Source organism: Lathyrus oleraceus, chromosome 7 (genome assembly GCF_024323335.1).
Source record: "Lathyrus oleraceus cultivar Zhongwan6 chromosome 7, CAAS_Psat_ZW6_1.0, whole genome shotgun sequence".
NCBI lineage: Eukaryota > Viridiplantae > Streptophyta > Magnoliopsida > Fabales > Fabaceae > Lathyrus > Lathyrus oleraceus.
This window is the reverse complement of record NC_066585.1, coordinates 455848781-455868662: the sequence shown is the minus strand read 5'-3', so window position 1 is coordinate 455868662 and position 19882 is coordinate 455848781. Positions and strand designations below refer to the sequence as shown.

Below are 19882 nucleotides of genomic sequence, written 5' to 3'. Positions count from 1 at the left end.
AGAAGTTAACAAAATATAACGAAATAATTAAGTTATTTTCCTTACGTCTGTCGGTCGAAGGTAATCCAACAGGTTGCGATACTGAGTAATACAGTGTCTTGGACATCTGTTATAACTCATACCACGTGCAGACCATCTACACGAAAAAGTCAAAAAATATTAGTTAGAGGTAATAATCTTTAAAGTAGTAAGTAAAGATATAGCAATTTAAACAACTTACTTTTGTGCATACGGAAATGTGAAAGGGTTGTTGTTGACACGTGCTAGGGACGGTAGTCTTGACCAACCCCATGCTTGTAGCAAAACAGCACATCCAGAAAATGTAGATGTGTCTTTGTGTGAGTTTTTGCACAAGGAGCTATAGAGATAGGCTAGACAAGCAAATCCCCAACTGTAACTTCCTATTCTATCTACATGTCTAAGTAAAGGTAAATACATAATATGCATGCTAGAACCATTACCTTCGGGAAATAAAAACGAGCCAATTAACAACATAATGTAACACCTAGTTTTTATTATTCGAGCATCTTCGGTAGAATGCTCATCTAAGTATAAACTATTATAGTACGACTTAAGGCGTGAAAGTAGTATACCTTGACCTCCTGCGTTATCATCTAACAAATAAGTCTCCAAGAGATCCATGCAAATTGAATTCGCATAGTTGGTTTTACCATTAACAACCTTACCTTCAATGGGTAGTCCCAAAAGCATGTAGACGTCTTCTAACGTCACGGTACACTCACCGGTTGGGAACCAAAATGTGTGTGTCTCTGGTCTCCATCTTTCGCATAAAGCTAGAATGAATTTGTTATCTATGGACCAAGACAAAATCTTGCTTATATGACCAAAACCGGCGAGTTCAACATAAGGTTGAATCATCGGGTCCATATGGACATATTCATGGACCCGAGTTAGGAACCTTGGTATATCCTATAAAAGAAAGAACAAAAAACTTGACTAAGTTGGTATGTTAAAATAAAAGGGGGTTGGTGAAGATGAAAGATAAAAAGTTAACAAAAGAAAAAACTTACATATGTTGCGATGTTTGCAACCGTTCCTCTATGTGATTCGCCCATTGTGAGGATAGACATTTTGTCGGGGGGTTGGTGTAGATGAAACTACAAGAAGTTGTTGCAGATGAAATTGTAGAAGAAGTATTGTAGAAGAAGTAGTGAGAGTGATGGTGTGGAATAAGTGTTGATGGAGTGGATGTATTTATAGGCAAATGGATGAGAGCATGAAAAGTTGTGCTTGCATGGTGTCTCCACTTGAATTGGCGACCATGTACAACCTTTAAGAGGGGTCGCCATTCAAATTGGCGCCTCCACAGGGACATGCATGCAAGACCTAGGTCTGATTGCTTGGTTTCGAGGCCTGAATGCATGCTTTGACAAGGTGTCTCCACTTGAATTGGCGCCCATGTGCAAGGAATGAGTGGGGGTACCAATTCATTTGGAGTGTGTGTCTGCATGTCTGACACGTGGCTATCCTCTCTCTTGCATTATGAACATGTCACTTCTTAGTAGCTTGCATGGTTGACACATCATTTCGGAGTAGCTTGCATGTGCGACACGTCACTTCAGAGTAGCTTGCATGTGCGACACGTCACTTCGAACTAGCTAGCATGTGAGACACTTCACTCCTCTATTTAAGTGTCTTACTATCAACATCCAATACACTTCACTTACATTCATCTGCAGTAAGAAAATAGTTTTCATCTACACAATGTCATCTTCATCATTATATAGTATCAATGTTCACTACAACGGTGAAACATACGAGTCTGAGCTATATGGTTTTTGTTTTCGAAACACCGATACCATTAGACTCACGATCAAGAGAAATGCAACCTTCTTGCATTTGAAAAAAAGAATACAATCCTGTATAGGATCGGGTATTGTGTCAAATATCACATATCAAAATCCAATATTTTTTGAGAATAGTTAATGCAAGTATTTCCCCCTTAAGGTACGAGACGATGAAGATGTTGAATACATGTTTGTTAGTCATGAACATTCAGGCTGCAACTGTATTAAGTTGTACATTACTCTTCAACCATGTATACCATCTCAACAGTCTCAACTAACCAGTCAGGATGAATCTGGTAAATTTGATCCACAATGCTCAGATGACGTCAACCCAGAAGCAGAAGCAGAAGTGGACGTCGTTGATGAAGAAGAAGAGGAGACCGAGATACAGGTTGATCACATGCTGTACAACGACAATGAAGATGATGATCAACCACTCCCAATACTTTTGAAGTGTCTTCAGATACATGAAAATCTGAAAAACTTTCAACTAGCTCTGACATTTTATTGTCAGGCTCTTTGTCATCAAATTTGATGTGTATTGACTCTTCAACCATTTTTGTTTCAGAGTTATACACCTTGTATGCCTTTGAGCGTTCAAAGTATCATAAAAAGATACCATTCTTAGCTTTGGCATCAAATTTCTTTAGATAGTTTTTATTGTTCAAGATGTAACAAGTACATCCAAACTGATGAAAACAAAAAATGTTTGGCTGTCTTCCTTTAAAAATCTCATATGAAGTTTTGTTCAGAATGAGTCTAATATAGATTATATTTTGAATATAACATGTTGTGTTCACAAGTTCTACCCACAAGTACTTAGGTAAATCATTTTAATGGATCATGGTTCTAGCAATTTCTTATAAAGATATGTTCTTTCTCTTTATAACTCAATTTTGCTATGGAGTTCTAGGAGAAGAGAACTCATGGATAATTCCATGTTTTTCACAAAATATTTCAAATGGTTCATTTTGAAATTCTCCTCTATGATCACTTCTGACTTTTAAAATCTTAGATTCTTTTTGAGTTTGTACTTGTATGCAGAAGATGCTGAACACATCATATAATTCAGTTTTAGTTCTAAGGAATTTGACCCAAGTACATATGCTTTAGTCATCAACTATGAGTAATCCGTATTTCTTCCCATTTATTGATGTAGTACCAACTGGACCAAATAAATCAATGTGAAGCAGTTCTAAGGGTCTGGAAGTAGAGACAATGTTCTTTGATTTAAAAGAAGTTTTGTTAATTTTTCTTATTTGACATTCTCCACAAAGAACATCTGAGTGATAATTCATTTATGAAAATCCTTTAACAAGTTTTAAATTTCTAAGTTAGAAATTAATCTCTAGTTAGCATGACCTAACCTTATGTGCCAGATCCATTTTTCATCACTCACTAATAGAAGACAAAGTACCTTCTGATCAACCAATTTAGAGAAATTAATTTTATGAAAATTGCATTTTCTCCTACCTTTGAACACTTGATTTATTAGATTCATTCATGACTATACAATTGTTCTTATTAAATATAAATTCATAACCACTATCACAAAATTTATTTATGCTAAGTAGGTTATGTTTTAATTCATCTACTAACCAAACATTATTAATAGAGATAGATGAGTTACCAATAGGACCTGTACCAATGATCTTTCTTTTATAGTTTCCTCCAAATCCCATAGTTCCTCCCTCTTTTAGAGTTAAGGTATGGAACATATTCTTGTCTCCTACCATATGTCATGAGCAACCATTGTCCAGGTACCATGACTGCTACTTTGCTTCTCCCTTGAGGAAAATTTGATGCAAAAATTATTTCAGATTTAGCTACCCATAGTCTTATGGATCCTTTTGGGTTAGTTCTAACAAGCTTATTCTTATTCTGTAACTTAGGTTTCAAATAGTAAGGTTTAGAATCACTCAAGACTTTTGGTTTAAAAGTTTGTTGCCTTTAATAAATATTAGCTTTTGGTTATAAACCTTTTAGAACCTTAGACTTTGATGTCTTAGGTTCTGGTTTCTTCAGAACCTTTGACTTTGAAGTCTCAGATTCTAATTTATTCAGAACCTTTGACTTTACAGTTTTAGGTTTTGACTGGTTCAAAACCTTTACTTTGGCAATAGCAGGTACAAAATAGGAATTCAACTATTTATGAGGAGAGCTTGAAGAAGAAGCTTCTTTTGATTTGATCAAGGTTCTAGACCTTGGATTAAAATGTTTTTAAAACTAACCAAGACCTTCTCCTTTGCTTCTACTTAAACCATAAATCATGGATGCAAGTTTTTCCATGTTAAAGGCATTTATGATAAACTCCTGAAGAGCCATTTCTCGCTTATCAAGAGGTTTATCAGACATTTCTTTTACTAAAGCAATATGATCTCTTTCTAAATATTCATTTTTATCTTGATAAGATTTTAATTCATCTTTTAATAGATCATATTTCTTTTTCAAGATTTTCATATGCTTGGCTTTGTCTTTACAATGACCTATAAGGTCTTGTATAAAAGTAATCAAATTAGAGCGAGATGATTTAGAAAATACCTCATCTTTTTCTTTAGACTCTAATCTAGAATCTGAGTTAGATTTTGTTTTAGAAGATGTAAGAACCATCAAAGCTAGATTGATTTGTTCTTCATCTTTATTAGAGTCTTTTTCATTATCAAGTTCATCCCATGTTTCCATGAGACTCTTCTTGAACTTGTTTCTGAAGTTGTCCTTCTAATAGCTTCCTTTCTTTGATTTGTCCTTTTCCACCCTAGACAATCAATAATGAAGTGATCAGGCTTCTTGCAGTTGAATCCCTTCTAGTCATCTTTCTTTTGTCTAGAACTTGATCCTCTAAAGCCACTAGTTTTTCTAGAGAATCTTTTATTCTTCCTTGGCTAGGTATTTGAATCTTTTGATTACGAAAGCCATTTCTTTATCATCAGAATCTTCTTCAAAAGTTCCTGCATGAGCTTCTTCTTCAGATTCTTAGATTTTAGAAGACATAGTAGGTTGAGCAACAAATTTCAATTCAAGAGACTTTGATTTCTTGGCATGTTCATAACCATTTAGCTCATTCTCATGACTTTGAAGATTGCTTATCAGGCTTTCAAGACTTATAGTGTTTAAGTATTTAGCTTTCTTAATAGCAGTCACTTTTGGTCCGTATATGGCAAGAAGACTAACTTTCCTTCACTCTGAACAACTCATATCGTTGAACTAGAAGGTTAGCCTTAACATCTTTTACCCTATGATTTCCTTCATAGGTAGCAACGAAGGATTCAAAGATGGTTTTAGTAGTAGATTTCTCAATAATTTTGATGTGCTCAGAGTGAGGTAGAGCATCTACCAAAATTCCTCTAACTCTGTGATGTTTCATATTAGTCATCTTCTGAGTAAGTAAGAGACTTATATTCTCTAACATACAAGCAAGAGACTTCCAATGCTCAAGCGCACAAGCAATATACTTTTATGCTTAAGCACACAAGCAAGGGACTTCAATGCTCAAGCACTTAACAACAAACTTCTTAAACTCTAACTTATAGTTAAGAGATTGTGAAAAACTACACTTGATATACAATTAGAAGTGTAAACAAAATACAATACATATAGACTCTTTAAGACTTAAGAATTTCTAGAATATACAAGTGTTAATAAATTCTAAGTTAAACTTATACTTTTAGCTTAATAGAGTAACAACTCTTTGAATGTTAATAGCTCGTTATTTTTCTTCAAGTCTTCAGCTCCTTATATAGAGATAAATAAAAGAGTCATTGAAGAGTTTGCACAAGTAGAGTCGTTGAGAAACTTGATTTTGGGACGTTGAGATTTTTTCTGATATGATTAATATCACAGAAAGCTCATTTGAAATCCATTTTCTATCAAAGGAACTATCTGTTGTATCTCAATTGTCTTCAGCAGATTTTATGCTTAAGTCTTCACGTGATCAAAATCCTCGATCTTTGTACTAAATAGATCTTCTAAGTCTGAATCTCCAGAGGCTGATACTTTAGAGTCTGGATTCCCTATGTCTGGATCTTCAGATGTTGATGTCATTTAGAGTCTGGATCTTCAGATGCTGACGTCATTCAGAGTCTGACGTCAATCAGAGTTTGATCTCTAGCTTCTGATTTAGGTCTTTAGCTTCTCTTTGAATATTCATTCTCAGAACTAATACTCAATTTTCTTCAGAAATTTTAGTCTTTGATCCTGCACACTTGAAGATTTATTAGTATATCCCACTGTTCTTTAAATACTTTGTTATCATCAAAACCTTAGAGATATGGTACAAACCAATTTTGTTCCAACATAATAGGGATCTTATCTTGGAAAAGTTGTCAAGAGAAGACAATCCCTTTAGAAGGGGTCCTAAATATCTAAGTTATGGGCATAATCAAATCCACTTGATTCAAAGGAAAGGCAATACCAAGATTAGCTTCATGGAGAGAATAATAAGCTAGAGCAACCAAGAAAACACCGTCATTATCATGATGCCAAACTAACCGTTCCTATCTAGGGAAATGATATCTCCCTAAATAATTAGAAGGAGATTAGAAACCAACTCATGCTCCAATACAAATAAAGATCTCATCCACTGAAAGTTTCAAACCAAAACCTCATCCTTCCACACACCAACCTCTCTCATAGTACTATTCAGTTGACTTGTAATAAGATATAGCCTATGAAACCTAACTCTACGGGGAATCGGTCCAACCCAAGGATCATTCCAAAAGAAAGTGAGAAAGTTTGAACTCACTTTCTTCCGCATGCTATCAACAAACTAAGCAGATGAATTAACAACTTTAGAACCTAGAAGGAAAACACATTTCTACAAAGTAGAAGCAGAACGAAAACTAGACGACATATCTCCCTTGAAGGAGGAAACAAATCTGTTTCGTGTATTCAACTAATATGTTATCACACTAGAGACCAATGAATTTCGAGAGTCTCCAACGCTACTTATCTAACAGATGTAAATTAATCAAGCGAATGTCTCAAACACACATGCCATCATTATTCTTAGTCTTGCAAACTTAAGACCTTTTAACCCAAGAGATCTTATAAACACATTTCACTCAAAACCCCATAATGTATCCTAACTATCTTCTTCCAAACTTCCAAACTTTGATGACATTCTAAAAAATTACAAGAATATAAAAAAAGAACCATCCTCCCTATAGTAACATACTTATGACTCCACCAAAAGAACCACCTAAATATAAAACTAATTAAGGACTCTCAAATAGACCGAAATGATATATTTGCCCTTACTTATCCACTAGAGATTAAACTTTATTTAATTTGATAGCAGAAAAAGCAAAACCGCAAAAGAAATATCCCACAGAATATCCCAAACTTTTGTGTATATCCAAATATATACGAAATCATGTTTCTCTTTCCTTACTGTGTGCCACCGAATCCAAGGTACACAAAATGCAACGCAACGCCCCTAGTTTATTTTCTCACATAATAAATCACACATGGACCCCAACAAAGCATTATAAATGCCTCCATTAGTACATTAGTCCCTATATCGAAAACACAAATCCAAACAAAGAAAAAGAGAGTCCTACTAGTACCCAGTGCTAAGAAAAATGGCTGCAATTTTAGAACTATGGGTTGGTGAGTTTTCAAAGATCAGAGAAAAAGTTATTCCCCTAAAGCCTTTGTTCTCAAAAGCCAAACAAACAACAGAACAAAACAACAAGGAGATCGTTGATGTTCCAAGCAGAGACAGCTCATCCTCTCACTCTTCAACCATGTCAGAGGAAACCGTCTGTTTGCTTATGGATCGATTCGTTCCTTGGTGATATATGTATTATAGCTTCTTGTGTTTTCTTATTAATGAGTACAAGATTAATTAACATGCGTGGTTTTTATTGTATATATACTCGATCCACCTATGTATGAAGATTACTTTTCTTGCTCTTTTTCTGTGTGTGTCCCTGTGATGGGTTTTTGATTTTTGATGTGCATAAATGTTAAGAGGTTACAAGATATTATTGTTGAAAAATTGCTCTTTGGTCTCTTGTAGATATTTATTTGTCAAATCTAATAAAAATCAGGGTCTCTGAGATATCTGATAAAAAAAATCATTTTCTGGTCAGTACTAACTGGAATTTCTTGTTAATAAAGACTTTCTTATTTATGGGTAGTGATGTTTTCAAAGATATGTTAGGCTGCTAAAATTTTGTTGTAGCAAACAACTTTCTTTAGGATTCACGATACCACATTCTTATACACTTAGTTAAGAACCACAATTTTGGTTTTAAATTATATTATATTAGTCACAAAATTAATGACATTCATGCACATGATTTACCTGGTGTCATAGGGGTGACAAAAAAGGTGTACATATATCAGATAATTTTATCTTTGTTAAAGAAATTATTACGAGTAAGTATGAAAGCATAATGGAGGGGATTTTTTTACAACGGTATTTATTTTAGGTTTAGATGTATTTTTGATTTTGGAATTTTTATGATCCCTTTTAAATTTTGAGGACGTGACGTCTTTATTAATAATGTGACATTGCTATAGTAAGACTATGGCAAATTTTATATTATTAGAATGAATTGTTTTTTATTTTTTAAATTATTAATACTTTTTTAAAATTCATTTTAATGTATTATTAGAGTAATTTAAATATAAAAATTTTGAAAAAAAATATCTGAACCAAAAGTCCGTTAACTACAACAATAGTCCATTAGATCCATCATCACTCTATTTCACTTAAGAACCAACTCATGTATCTTTATGCTTTATAAACTCTTAAAATATTTGGAAAAACAAATGACGTGGGATTTGCTTAACATCATCATGGGACCTCTGTTTTCACTTGGTTCTTTTAGGGCTGGACAACGGGCCAGGTTGGGCGGTTTCGGACCCAAAAGCCTCACCCATCCCAACCCGCGGTTAAGCCATATAAGCCCATTTTCGCCCATTTTTGTAATCGGTTTGGACGGGTTGGGTTAGGACGGGTTGCGGGTTATGCAATCGGTTTAATCGGTTTTATTGGGTTGATATTATTTTGAGCCCAATAATACATTTTGATAATATTTTGAGCTACAAATTACTACAATTTAGATTCAAAATAAATTCAAAGTATTAAAAACTTCAATCCAAAATAACAACTGTTATGCTACTTCCACACAGACCTTAAAAAGAAATTAATAAATTACAACCACTGTATCATATACAAAAACTCAAAATACATGAGAAACAAGAGAACTTTTGAAAGTATATCAAACAGTTGACTGTCCATATTACATCTGCACATGGTTGGTTCATTCAGATGTCTCATTGAAAAAGTAAAAGAGGACGAAGCATCCATTGACACTTGACGAAAGAGTTCTTCAATAGCTCGAGGAATAATCCCTAACTGCTCATTTGTACCATCCTAAAATTAATCATATACAATCAGAAACCACAACATACATTGGATAACATTAATTAGCAGATGAACACAATTTTGACATCACTGACCATGGTGAATATCTTGCCTGTGCCGGTTTGACCATAAGCGAAAATGCACACATTGTGCCCGTCCATTGCAGATCTTAGAATTGGCTCCATTTCAACAAAAACACTTTCTGCAGATGTTCATACAATGGTAAACACAGTAAAATTATCAACAATCTTTGAAACAACCTGCTTAAATTTATCAATAATTGCAGTTGTGCATAGGATAATAACTAACAAATTAATTCCAAAGAGATATCAGTAACTCTAGTAACTCTAGTAAATTTATCAATAATTTCATGGGGACAGCTTATGAAGGAAAAAACACAAGAACCTCTAGTAAAACTCATGAAGACATATCATACTTGAGATCTTGGAACCTTTTGATCAAGCTCGACATGAATTTCTCAACATCTGCATCCTCAAGTGAACTTGGAGCAGACCTAATAATTGGAATGGCCCCAGCACGATGCAGGGATGCAAGAACTTCATCTATAACAAATGAAATAGTTTATGTCAATAGAAAACAGAAAAGAAGACTAGTGTTAGCAGCACTGCATGGTACAACTACATATCTTTCGACATTGTAATATTGTATGAGCTGGTTTCTTATTCAATATGTTCACAGGATAAGATACAGGTGTTGATTATTTATAAGGACTGATAAGGTGGTTTGGTAGTTTTGGAGAGGAAAGTAAGGGTTCAACTCCCCCGCTAAAATATACACGAGGTCTCATACCATGCAAATATTGTCCCGAAATCAATTGATAAATATTGATGTTCCTTTTCAATTTTATATGCGCATATGGTTTGAATAAAAAAGACAAACAGTTGAAACAAGTAATAGTTTTCTGAAGTTCTTATCCTTTGATCTTACAATTAGTTTGCAGCTAGAATATTATAAAAATAAATTACAATGGGTGAACATTTTCTGGTTTACTATTTAGGACCACAAAGTTACTACTTACTACTATTGGGCTAAAAAGAAATGGTTTTCTTAGAAGCAAAAATCTGGCAAGTAATATGCAAAGGATATTTAAAGGAAGACTTCAAAGTTCAACCTGATTGTGACAGCTCAGCCAGAGCATTCAGTGCTACTTTCCGTGTACGGTCGTCTTTAGCCGTGCTTAACATATTTATGAGCTCTTTGTCTCCACCCAACTCAACTATCTTCATCCTGCTTTCATCTTTGAGATAAAGGAAATTGAACAATTTTAATATACCTGATGCAAGCATGGAAGGTAGCTTTACCTTACATTAAAAAACTATGGACGTATAATTACAAATTTGTGAGCATAGAAAATATAACCGAATGCTCAAACTAGCTAAGACCAAAAAGAGGTTATTTGCTGGTTATAAAACACAATGTTCGATAACTGCTACATCAGTGATTAGTCATACAAAAAAGGTCATAACTGCATACATGGCACCTCTTTTAGCAGACGATTCAATAAACTCAATTTGCAGGTCAATAAAAATCTCAGTAACGGTGTGCATTCATGCATTAGGAGTTTAACACATAAGATGCATCAGAACAGATGTGTGCATTCATGCATTATGAGTTCAACACATAAGATGCATCAGAAGATAGATGTGCATTCATGAATTAGGAGTTTAACACATAAGATGCAATAACTAAGATGTGCATCTGCCAGAGACAGTGTGCACATTATCAACTAAGTTGCTTGCAGAATGAACTCATAACAGAAACAACACCATCTGAGAAAACAAATGTGCAGCAACCAAAAGAGAATTAAGCACCCTTCAACAGCATTAAGAACCAAAAAAAATAGATTTGGCATGAATGACTAAGCGAACCTGTAATGTGAATGGTTTTATTAAGTTCTGTTTCCTTAGCTTTCTAAAATGCAATTTCTTCCCTTAGCTTAGCCATTCTTTCTTTTTTTCTCACGGGACAAAATATATATTATTTGACCATTGAGTAGTCACAAAATATAAGTCACATATGACTTCAAAAAACATAGTTGAACTGAAAAATTAAACAAGAAAAATATTAAGCTTTAAAAAGGAATAAAGTAATAAATAAATCAAATTAATAAAGTAAATATACCTCCATATTTTTCAAGCACAACCAGAAGGTTGTGGCTGAGACGGTAAAGATCCTCTTCTTGCTGTAGAAGAAATTTCTTCAAATTCTAAAATAATGAAATAAACATTTTTTTAGAAATATATAACAATTATGAAATAAAGATATAACATTTTTAAAAATAATTTTACCTGCTATAATATCTTCAGAAAGCTCAAAATCTTCCATGAGGTTCAAGTCTTTGAAATAGGTAAAAGACGGCTTTAACCAATTCTGGGTGCAAATTAATGCCTTTGCCATTTCAGGTTTTAGGGAGCTCCTATAAGTTTCTAAGACTCTCCCTCTCGTACTAAAGGCACTTTCTGATGCAACCGTAGACACTGGTGTGGCAAAAATATCTTTAGCTATTGTAGATAAAATAGGATATTGTGTTGAATTGTGTTTCCACCACACAAGAAGGTCAAATTTAGGATCCCTTTTGACACACTTACTAGAGTAAAAACCCTCAAGCTCATTTTGTTGATCAATCGAGTCTTGTTCCTCTAAATGTTGCTCAAAAGCATCGGCTCTAGCCATTAGTGAAGGATGGCCAGCTGTTGTTTCATCATTGGAAACATTGTTTTCACCATTACCAAGAGGTTGTCTATTATGATTTTGGTCATAAGCTTGCTTATACCAATCATACAATTTTTGTAAGCTCTCTTTTATAGATTTGATCAACCCGGTAGCAAACACAGATCCGACTCCATACATATCCTTAAAAGTCCACTCAATATAACTCAACTTGTATCTTGGATCCAAAATGATTCCAAAATAAATCAACTTGTTCATCTTAGTAGCACACCCCCAATATCTATTATACTTTTCCATCATGTCCCCACCCACACTTGCAAAAACACCATTCAAGTTCATAGTAGCTTGCTTCAGCTCACAATAGATCGCAGACACTTGGTGAAAAGCACTACGCAAACTCACACTTTGAGAGGTGGAAAAAACATTAGTTGCTTCATAGAATAACTTTAAAAAAGAGATGAAAGCTCTAACAATGTCCCAATCATCACTACTAGGAGGACTACCTTTTCCAAAGAACTCCCTATAGCTCGACTCTTCATACTCAAGCTTATCAAAAGCAGCTTGAAATTTCTCTGCAGCCTCAAGCATCAAATATGTCGCGTTCCAACGAGTTGAAACATCGAGACATACTAGTTTTTTACAAGTTATTCCAGCAAATTCAATGCATTCTTTAAACTTGGCTGCCCTATGAGGTGAGGACTTGACAAATCTAACAGCATCCCTAACACTAGTAATAGACAAATGCTTATCTTTCAAACCCTCATTTACCACCAAATTCAATATGTGAGCAGCACACCTCATATGAAAACATTTTCCAGCCCCCATCATCCCATTCATAGTTGATATTTTTCTATGCAAATATGCTACAGCTACATCATTTGAAGTTGCATTATCAACAGTTATGGTAGACACATTCCTAATTCCCCAATCCCTTAACACCTCTTCAATCTTCCTACCTACCGTATCACCCTTGTGGTTTGGAATAACTGTGAAGCTTATAATTCTCTTTTGATAGTTCCATTCGTTATCCACAAAGTGTGCCGTAAGGGTTAAGTAGTTTTGATTTTGGATAGAAGTCCAACAATCAGTAGTAAGTGCTACTCTATTGCAGTCAGACTTAAAGAAGGCTTTTAGTTTTTGTTTCTCATCCAAGTGTAGCTGAAAACAGTCTCTAGCTACTGTACGCCTAGATGGGAGAGTAAACTGGGGCTGCATTACTTTAGAATAGTACTTAAAACCTTCCCCCTCAACTGCACTAAATGGTTGTTCATCTAGAACCACAAAAATTGACAAAGCTTTTCTACAAGCTTGCTTGTCAAATTTGGAGCTAACATGACCTAAACTAGATCCTTCTGCAGAGGGGTATGTCAGAATAGTTTGGGTGGGATCAATGGTTCTAGGCTTCTTTGCACATTTTAGAATGTGATGGTTCATGTTGGTGGTGCCATGAGTCCTAGGGTCACATAGGTACTTTTTGTGGCAGTGTTTACAAGTTGCAGTTGGTGTATCAACTAAGTCATCTGGTAATCTAATAAAGTGCTCCCAACAAGCAGATGATTGCCTAGAACCACTTGCACTAGCTTTCCTCTTCTTTGTAGGTTGGGTATTAACTAATTCTGCTCCAACAACTTCAGTTGTTGCTGTTGAACCAACTTCATTCATGACATATTCAGTAGGTATAGTTTGATTAGGCTGACCCATCACTGAAAAATGACGGAGCCATAATCAACATAATTGAAGGAAAAGCAGGTTGCAAAATTTAAAATAGAAATCAAGTAAAAATTGGCTATTTGAAAAAAGTCATTAACAGATAAAATAACATGAAAATAGATGATAGCTATTTGAGTTGAAAATGAAATGCACTGAATTTCTACAATGACTTAAGAATGTTTGGATAACTTACTTCAGCTTATTAACCAACATAATTTACTTTTAATTATAAGTTCAACAAGATAATTTGTAAAAACAATTTGAAAGGTCCTAAGAAAAGCACTTAAAGTATGAAAAAAAGCAATAAAAGGTGCAAGCTCTTACTTGTTTTCTGCTTTAGACAAGTCATAATCAGAAACAACACCAACCTGCAGAGAATAAAGAACAACTCAGAATAATGCGTATAAAACTCCAAAAATCCAATCAAAACTGTTGAAGACTAAATCCAATCAAAATAATGCGTATAAAACTCCAAAAATCATCAACCACATGAAATTCATAGGTACGTTACGGTGCGTTTCCGAGCATCATCCGAAAAACCTCATACCCCACCGTATATAAAAACCTAGGCTGGTTAAGGTGCTTTAAATTCGGTGTGCCATTAAAGTTTTGGAAAATTTCACCACTAAGCCGATTCTCCGACAAATCAAGATAAACTAAATGATACCAATTGTAGTAGTTTACCTGAGAAATGTGACCTTGAAATTGGTTTCTGCTAAGGTCCAAAACCTCCAACTTTAACACAAAAACATCTGTAACAGAACCCTGAAATAAATTTCCTGATATGTTAAGACTCACAATAGATTTCAACCCTGAAAAATCTGAGACACCACCAAAGATATCATTCTCTGCAAGGTTCAATGTCCTAAGATTAGGAAAAGCATCACCAAAACCATGTGGAAGTGTTCCATTCAACTGATTTGCTGAAAGATCAATTGAAACTAAAGCGGAACGGTGATTGAATACATAAAAATTGAATACATACTCCACCGTATATAAAAACCTAGGCTGGTGAACAGTGATTGAATACATACCAGAACGGAATTAGCAGTGAGTGTGTTGGCGGAAAAGAGCGGCGAGCCACAAAGCGTTGGAAGATGAGCTGAGGTGTGGAAGCAGCGGAAACCGAAAGCGCGCGTGGATTGAAAATTGGACGGTGAGTGGTGAGAGTTGAAGGTGGTGGGTGGTGAATGACGGTGAGTGAGAGAACAGGTGAGTGAGAGGTGAGTGGTGAGAGTTGAAGGTGGTGGGTGGTGAATGACGGTGAGTGAGAGAACAGGTGAGTGAGAGAACAGAATGAACTTTGGCTGCTGGAAAACCCTAGGAGGGTATCTCAATTGGGTGGGTTTGGGTATCCGCGGTTCAGAATTTTGAACCCGACCCGCCCATATAAACCCAATTGAAACTGCTATATTTTAATCACTGACCCGGTAGACCGTTTGAACCCGCCCATTTCGGTTTTCTTTTTCGGTTACCCGCGGATTTGGCCGGGTGAACGGTTCTTGTCCACCCCTAGGTTCTTTGATAAATTTCAATCTCTTACAGGATCATGAAGGACAATGAAATGATTATTGTAGTTGTAATTGTCTGCATCAATCACATCTTGTTCTTTATCTTGAAGCTCCGGAAAAAAATCCTGGTATGGGAGAAAGAAGCAATACTATAAGAAAGTATTAATTGAACGAAGCACGGTTTTTTTAAAATCGTGCATCTTGTTCTCTATCTTGCATCTTGTTCTCACTAATATAAAGGCCACAATGGTATCCATTTCAACCGGTTTTAATGTCACTAGAAATTGTTGGTGTACAAGGTGATAAAGATGAATAAGGTGAACATTATTATTCTTGTAATTTCTTTTGCAGTCTGTGTAGTGCAGTGTGTGTGTGCAGTGTTGTAACTATTTGTTAGAGTAGTGGAAGTTTGTTATTATTCTCTCTTCTCTCTTTTACTTTCATTGTTCATCTTTATCACATTGTGCACCAACAATTGATATCTAGAGCTCTGGTTCAGATCCACAAGGAAACACCACTGGAAACACAAGTGAAACGGTGAGGCGTTGTGTGATTGATTTCTGTTCAAAGAATTTGTGTCGAATTTCTTATTAAAATCATAACATAATCACATATCTTGATTCTACGGTATTGGAAAACACTGTGTTTAGGTGAGATCTGAATGTATTGCACAAGGTTGAAGATGAAGAGAAACAGTAATCTGAGTACCAGGCTTTTAGTGTTCGATGACAAAAATTAGAATCATTGAATGATTCAGATACGTGTATTATTTGGAACTCAAGATATTCTTGATCTCGTCAACGATGGTTACACTACACTTCTAAAAAATGCAACAGATGCATAGAGAAATACTTAGCGTGATCTGAGGAAGAAGGATCAGAAGGCGTTGTTCTACATCCATTAGTGTGTGAATGTGAACTTGTTTGAGAAAATCGTTGATTCGACGACGACGTAAGCTGCGTGGAACACGCTGGTGCGGTGCTACGACGGTGATACATCAGTGAAGGAGATGAAACTTCAGTCTCTATGTAAGCAGTATGAGAATCTCAACATGAAGAACAATGAAAAGGTACCTGACTATATCTCTAGAGTGATTCTGATCACAAATGAGATGAAGTCGTGTGGAGAAACTCTCTCTGAAGAAAGTATCATTGAGAAGATACTTAGATCTCTTACTCCTCAGTTTGATTACATCGGTGTAGCAATTGAACATTCTAAGGATCTAAGCACCATAAGAATAGAAGAGATGTAAAGCAATCTAGAGGCGCAAGAGTTGCGTCTATCTGGAAGAACCTTTGAGAGAGAGGTCGAGCAGGCTCTGAAAGACCAGAAACAACCTTGGTCAGAAGCCAAGAAAAGGCATGGTAGGTCTCTGAAGTCAGAAACCTCAACTTCTGGGAGTCATAAGGGAAATGACAAGTACGATAAGAGAAAAGTTCAATGTTACTGTTGTAAGAAGTTTGTCCACTTCGCTGCAGATTGTTGGTCAAACAAGGAGAGGAAATTAGAAGAATTGAATATAGCCAGAAGTTCTGATGATGAAAATGTGTTATTAATGGCTTCTGATTCTGATAGTGCGTCTCTAGAAGACTGGTGGTATATAGGCACTGGTTGTTCAAACCATCTTACTAGAAATAAGAAATAACTGGTTGATTTTGACTATGGGAATATGATCGAGATCATATGTGCTGATGATAAGTATCAGAATGCTGAAGGAATGTGGGATGTTAAAGTGATTTTGAATAATGGCAAATCTGCATTAATTTAGAACGTCTGGTATGTTCCTGGCATGAAGAGCAATCTGATGAGTGTGGGTCAATTAGTTGAAAAAGGATTCTCAGTTACCATGAAGGACAATATTTTAAAGCTGTATGACTGTAATCAGAAGCTGGTTATGGAGTAAGAACAGGGAAGGAATCGACTATTCAAGGTGAATGTTAAAACTGCAGACTCTGAATGCCTTAGCGCAACAACTGTTGTGAAGGAAACTGAGTTATGGCACACAAGATTTGGTCATTTGAACTTCAGATGCTTAGGGCATCTGAATTCAAAGAAAGTGGTACGTGAAATTCCTGCAATTAAGAAACCAGAAAAGTCATGCAATGTGTGCATGATAAGGAAGCAACCAAGACTTTCATTGCATCAGAAGTAGCTCTAAGAGCAAAACATGCTTTAGGAGTAGTGCATTCTGATGTGTGTGGACCATTTCCAGAACCTTCACTAGGAGGGAATAAATAGTTTGTGTCATTTGTGAATGAGTTCACGAGGATGACATGGGTATCCCTTATAAAGTTTAAACACGAGGTGTTTGCTGAATTTAAGAAATTCAAAATCAAGGATGAGAAACAGAGTGATCAGACTCTGAAGATTCTCAAAACTGATCGTGGAGGTGAGCATAACTCTACAAAGTTCAAGTTCTGTGAGGAGAATGGAATTGAGCATGAAGTGACTGCTCTATATACTCCTCAACACAATGGTCTTGCCGAAAGGAGAGACTGAACATTGCTTGATATGGCAAGGAGCATGTTGAAGGAGAAGAAGCTTCCTAACACTTTGTAGGGAGAAGTTATTGCCATTGCAGCATATGTGCTCAACAGGTGTCCAACCAAGAAGCTGAAGAAAATTGTTCCTTTTGAGAGGTGGACTGGAGATAAGCAAAGTGTGAGTCATTTCAGAGTATTTGGTTCTGTCTGTTATAAACATGTTCCAGATGCTATTAGAAAGAAGTTGGATGATAGAAGCAAGGGGATGTTACCGGTGGGGTATCACAGTAAAAATGCATATAATCTTTATTGCCCATTCACTAATAAGGTTGAAGTCAGCTAAGATGTTGTTGTGAAAGAGTCATAAGTATGGGATTGGAGCAAGTCTCAATCAAACTCTGGTGCAAAGTTAACTTCTGAAGATATTTATTCTGATTCTGAAGATGAGTTAAAGCTTGAAAATGATTATGAGAGTGTGTCAGAATCAGAAGGAGAGATTGATTCTAAGGAAGAATCTGATTCTGATCCAGATTCTGATGGTGATTCATATTCTGGTGGTAGTCAAGATTCTAGGAGTATTCCAGATTCTAAAGGTGGTCATGCTTCTGAAGTCGGTACTTCTGGAGTTTCAGCATCTAATATTGTTCCAGAATCAAAAGGTTCTGAACAAGTTCAGAGAATCATAAACATTCTGAGAAGGTTTATAGAGTTTGACATGCTGCAAGACACTGAAATAGTTTATGAATGGGGAAGTTATTCAGTGTTCCATGTTAGTAGACTCTGAACCCGTAAGTACGAATGAAGCTCTCAAGTAGAAAGTCTGGCTGGAAGAAATGAAAGAAGAACTTGAGCTTCTGAAGAGATTTGAGTTGCTGAATTATAAAGCTGTTGTCACACCTGTTGATGCAAATCCAAAATTGGATTTTGATTCTGATGGTGATTATGTAGACGCGACAACGTTCAAGCATTTGGTAGGCTCTCTAAGGTATTTTTTAATACCATACCTAATATTTGTTATGCAGTTGGAATGATGAGTAAGTTTATGAGTAAACCGAAGTGGTCTCGTTACCAAGCTGCTGTTATAATTATGAGGTATATAAAGGGAACTCTGATGTATGGAGTTTTATTCCCTTCTGGTGCTGAAACTGACTCAAAACTTCCGAGTTACTCAAATTATGAGTGGTGTGGAGACAGAGTTGACAAAAGAAGTACTTATGGGTACTTGTTTAAGTTTATGGAAAGTCTTATTTCTTGGTGTTCCAAGAAACAACCAGTTGTTGCTTTGTCAACCTGTGAAGCTGAATATATTGCAGGTGTTGTGACTACATGTCAAGTTGTGTGGCTTCTGAATTTATTGCAGGATATGAAGAAGAAAGTAAATAAGTCTCTGAAGCTGATGATTGATAATAAGTCTACAATCAATCTTGCCAAGAACCCAGTGCTGCATGGGAGAAGAAAGTATATTGAGACTAACTATCACTTTATGAGAAATCAGGTTCAAACTGGAGTGTTAGAAGTTATGCACTATAGCACCTAGAAGCAGCTGGCAGATGTCCTGACAAAGGAGATCAAGACTGACCAACTTTTCCGCTTAAGGGATGGAATTGGTGTTTTTAGTTTTGGTTAAGCTGAATATGAATTAAGGGATGGTATTAGAATTAATTCATTTTTAGAAACTTGTTGACAAAGTTTATGAAGAAGTTTGGTCAGGACACCCACCAGATCTCGACAAACTTAGAGTATTTGGCTGCATAGCCTATGCTCATATTAGGCAAGACAAGATCGAATTTAGAGCTCTGAGATGCATGTTCATGGGATACCCTAAAGGATTCAAAGCGTATAGGCTATGGTGCCTAGATCCAGGTCACAAAAGGTGTATCACCAGTCGAGATGTAGTTTTCAATGAAGCTGAGATGGATTTCAAGAAAATTGATGACGTTAGTCGAAGTGCACATATATTTGAAGAAGAGTTGGAACATAAAGAGATTCCTGTTGGGGTGGAGCATGTTGATGCTGCATTATGTATCCCAGATCAAGTCGAAGAAAAAGCACAAGATGTTAAAGATACCGAGGAAGTTGAGGAAACTGTCGATGACTACCTGTTGGCAAGAGATAGGCCGAGAAATATCATCAAGCCACCTCAGAGACTTATGTATGCAGATCTCATAACTTATGCCTTAATCTCTGCAAGTGAGGTTCTATATGAAGAACCTAAAGACTATAAGGAAGTTATGAGGAGTCGAAATAAGACTGCATGGCCGAAGACCATGGATGATGAGATGAAGTCTCTTCCTGATAACCATA

At 35.8% G+C, this 19882-nt stretch overlaps 1 protein-coding gene across 1 annotated transcript; it reads right to left on the bottom strand.

The window, feature by feature from the left end:
- Window positions 1-11650: 11650 nt before the first annotated feature.
- LOC127104342 (zinc finger BED domain-containing protein RICESLEEPER 2-like) lies at window positions 11651-13308 on the bottom strand. Its single transcript, XM_051041526.1, has 2 exons — window positions 11789-13308; window positions 11651-11681 (listed from the first exon to the last, which is right to left on the bottom strand). Exons 1-2 carry the CDS (start codon window positions 13306-13308, stop codon window positions 11651-11653), a joined length of 1551 nt encoding a protein of 516 aa, XP_050897483.1.
- Between the last annotated feature and the right edge of the window lie 6574 nt (window positions 13309-19882).

Bases quoted from the DNA above. Each gene is read 5' to 3' on its own strand.
- LOC127104342 (XM_051041526.1), bottom strand. From the start codon at position 13,308: ATGAACCATCACATTCTAAAATGTGCAAAGAAGCCTAGAACCATTGAT. The intron at 11,682-11,788 runs GTGTGTCAAAAG...TTGCCACACCAG, and splicing joins GAGGGTTTTTACTCTAGTAA to TGTCTACGGTTGCATCAGAA.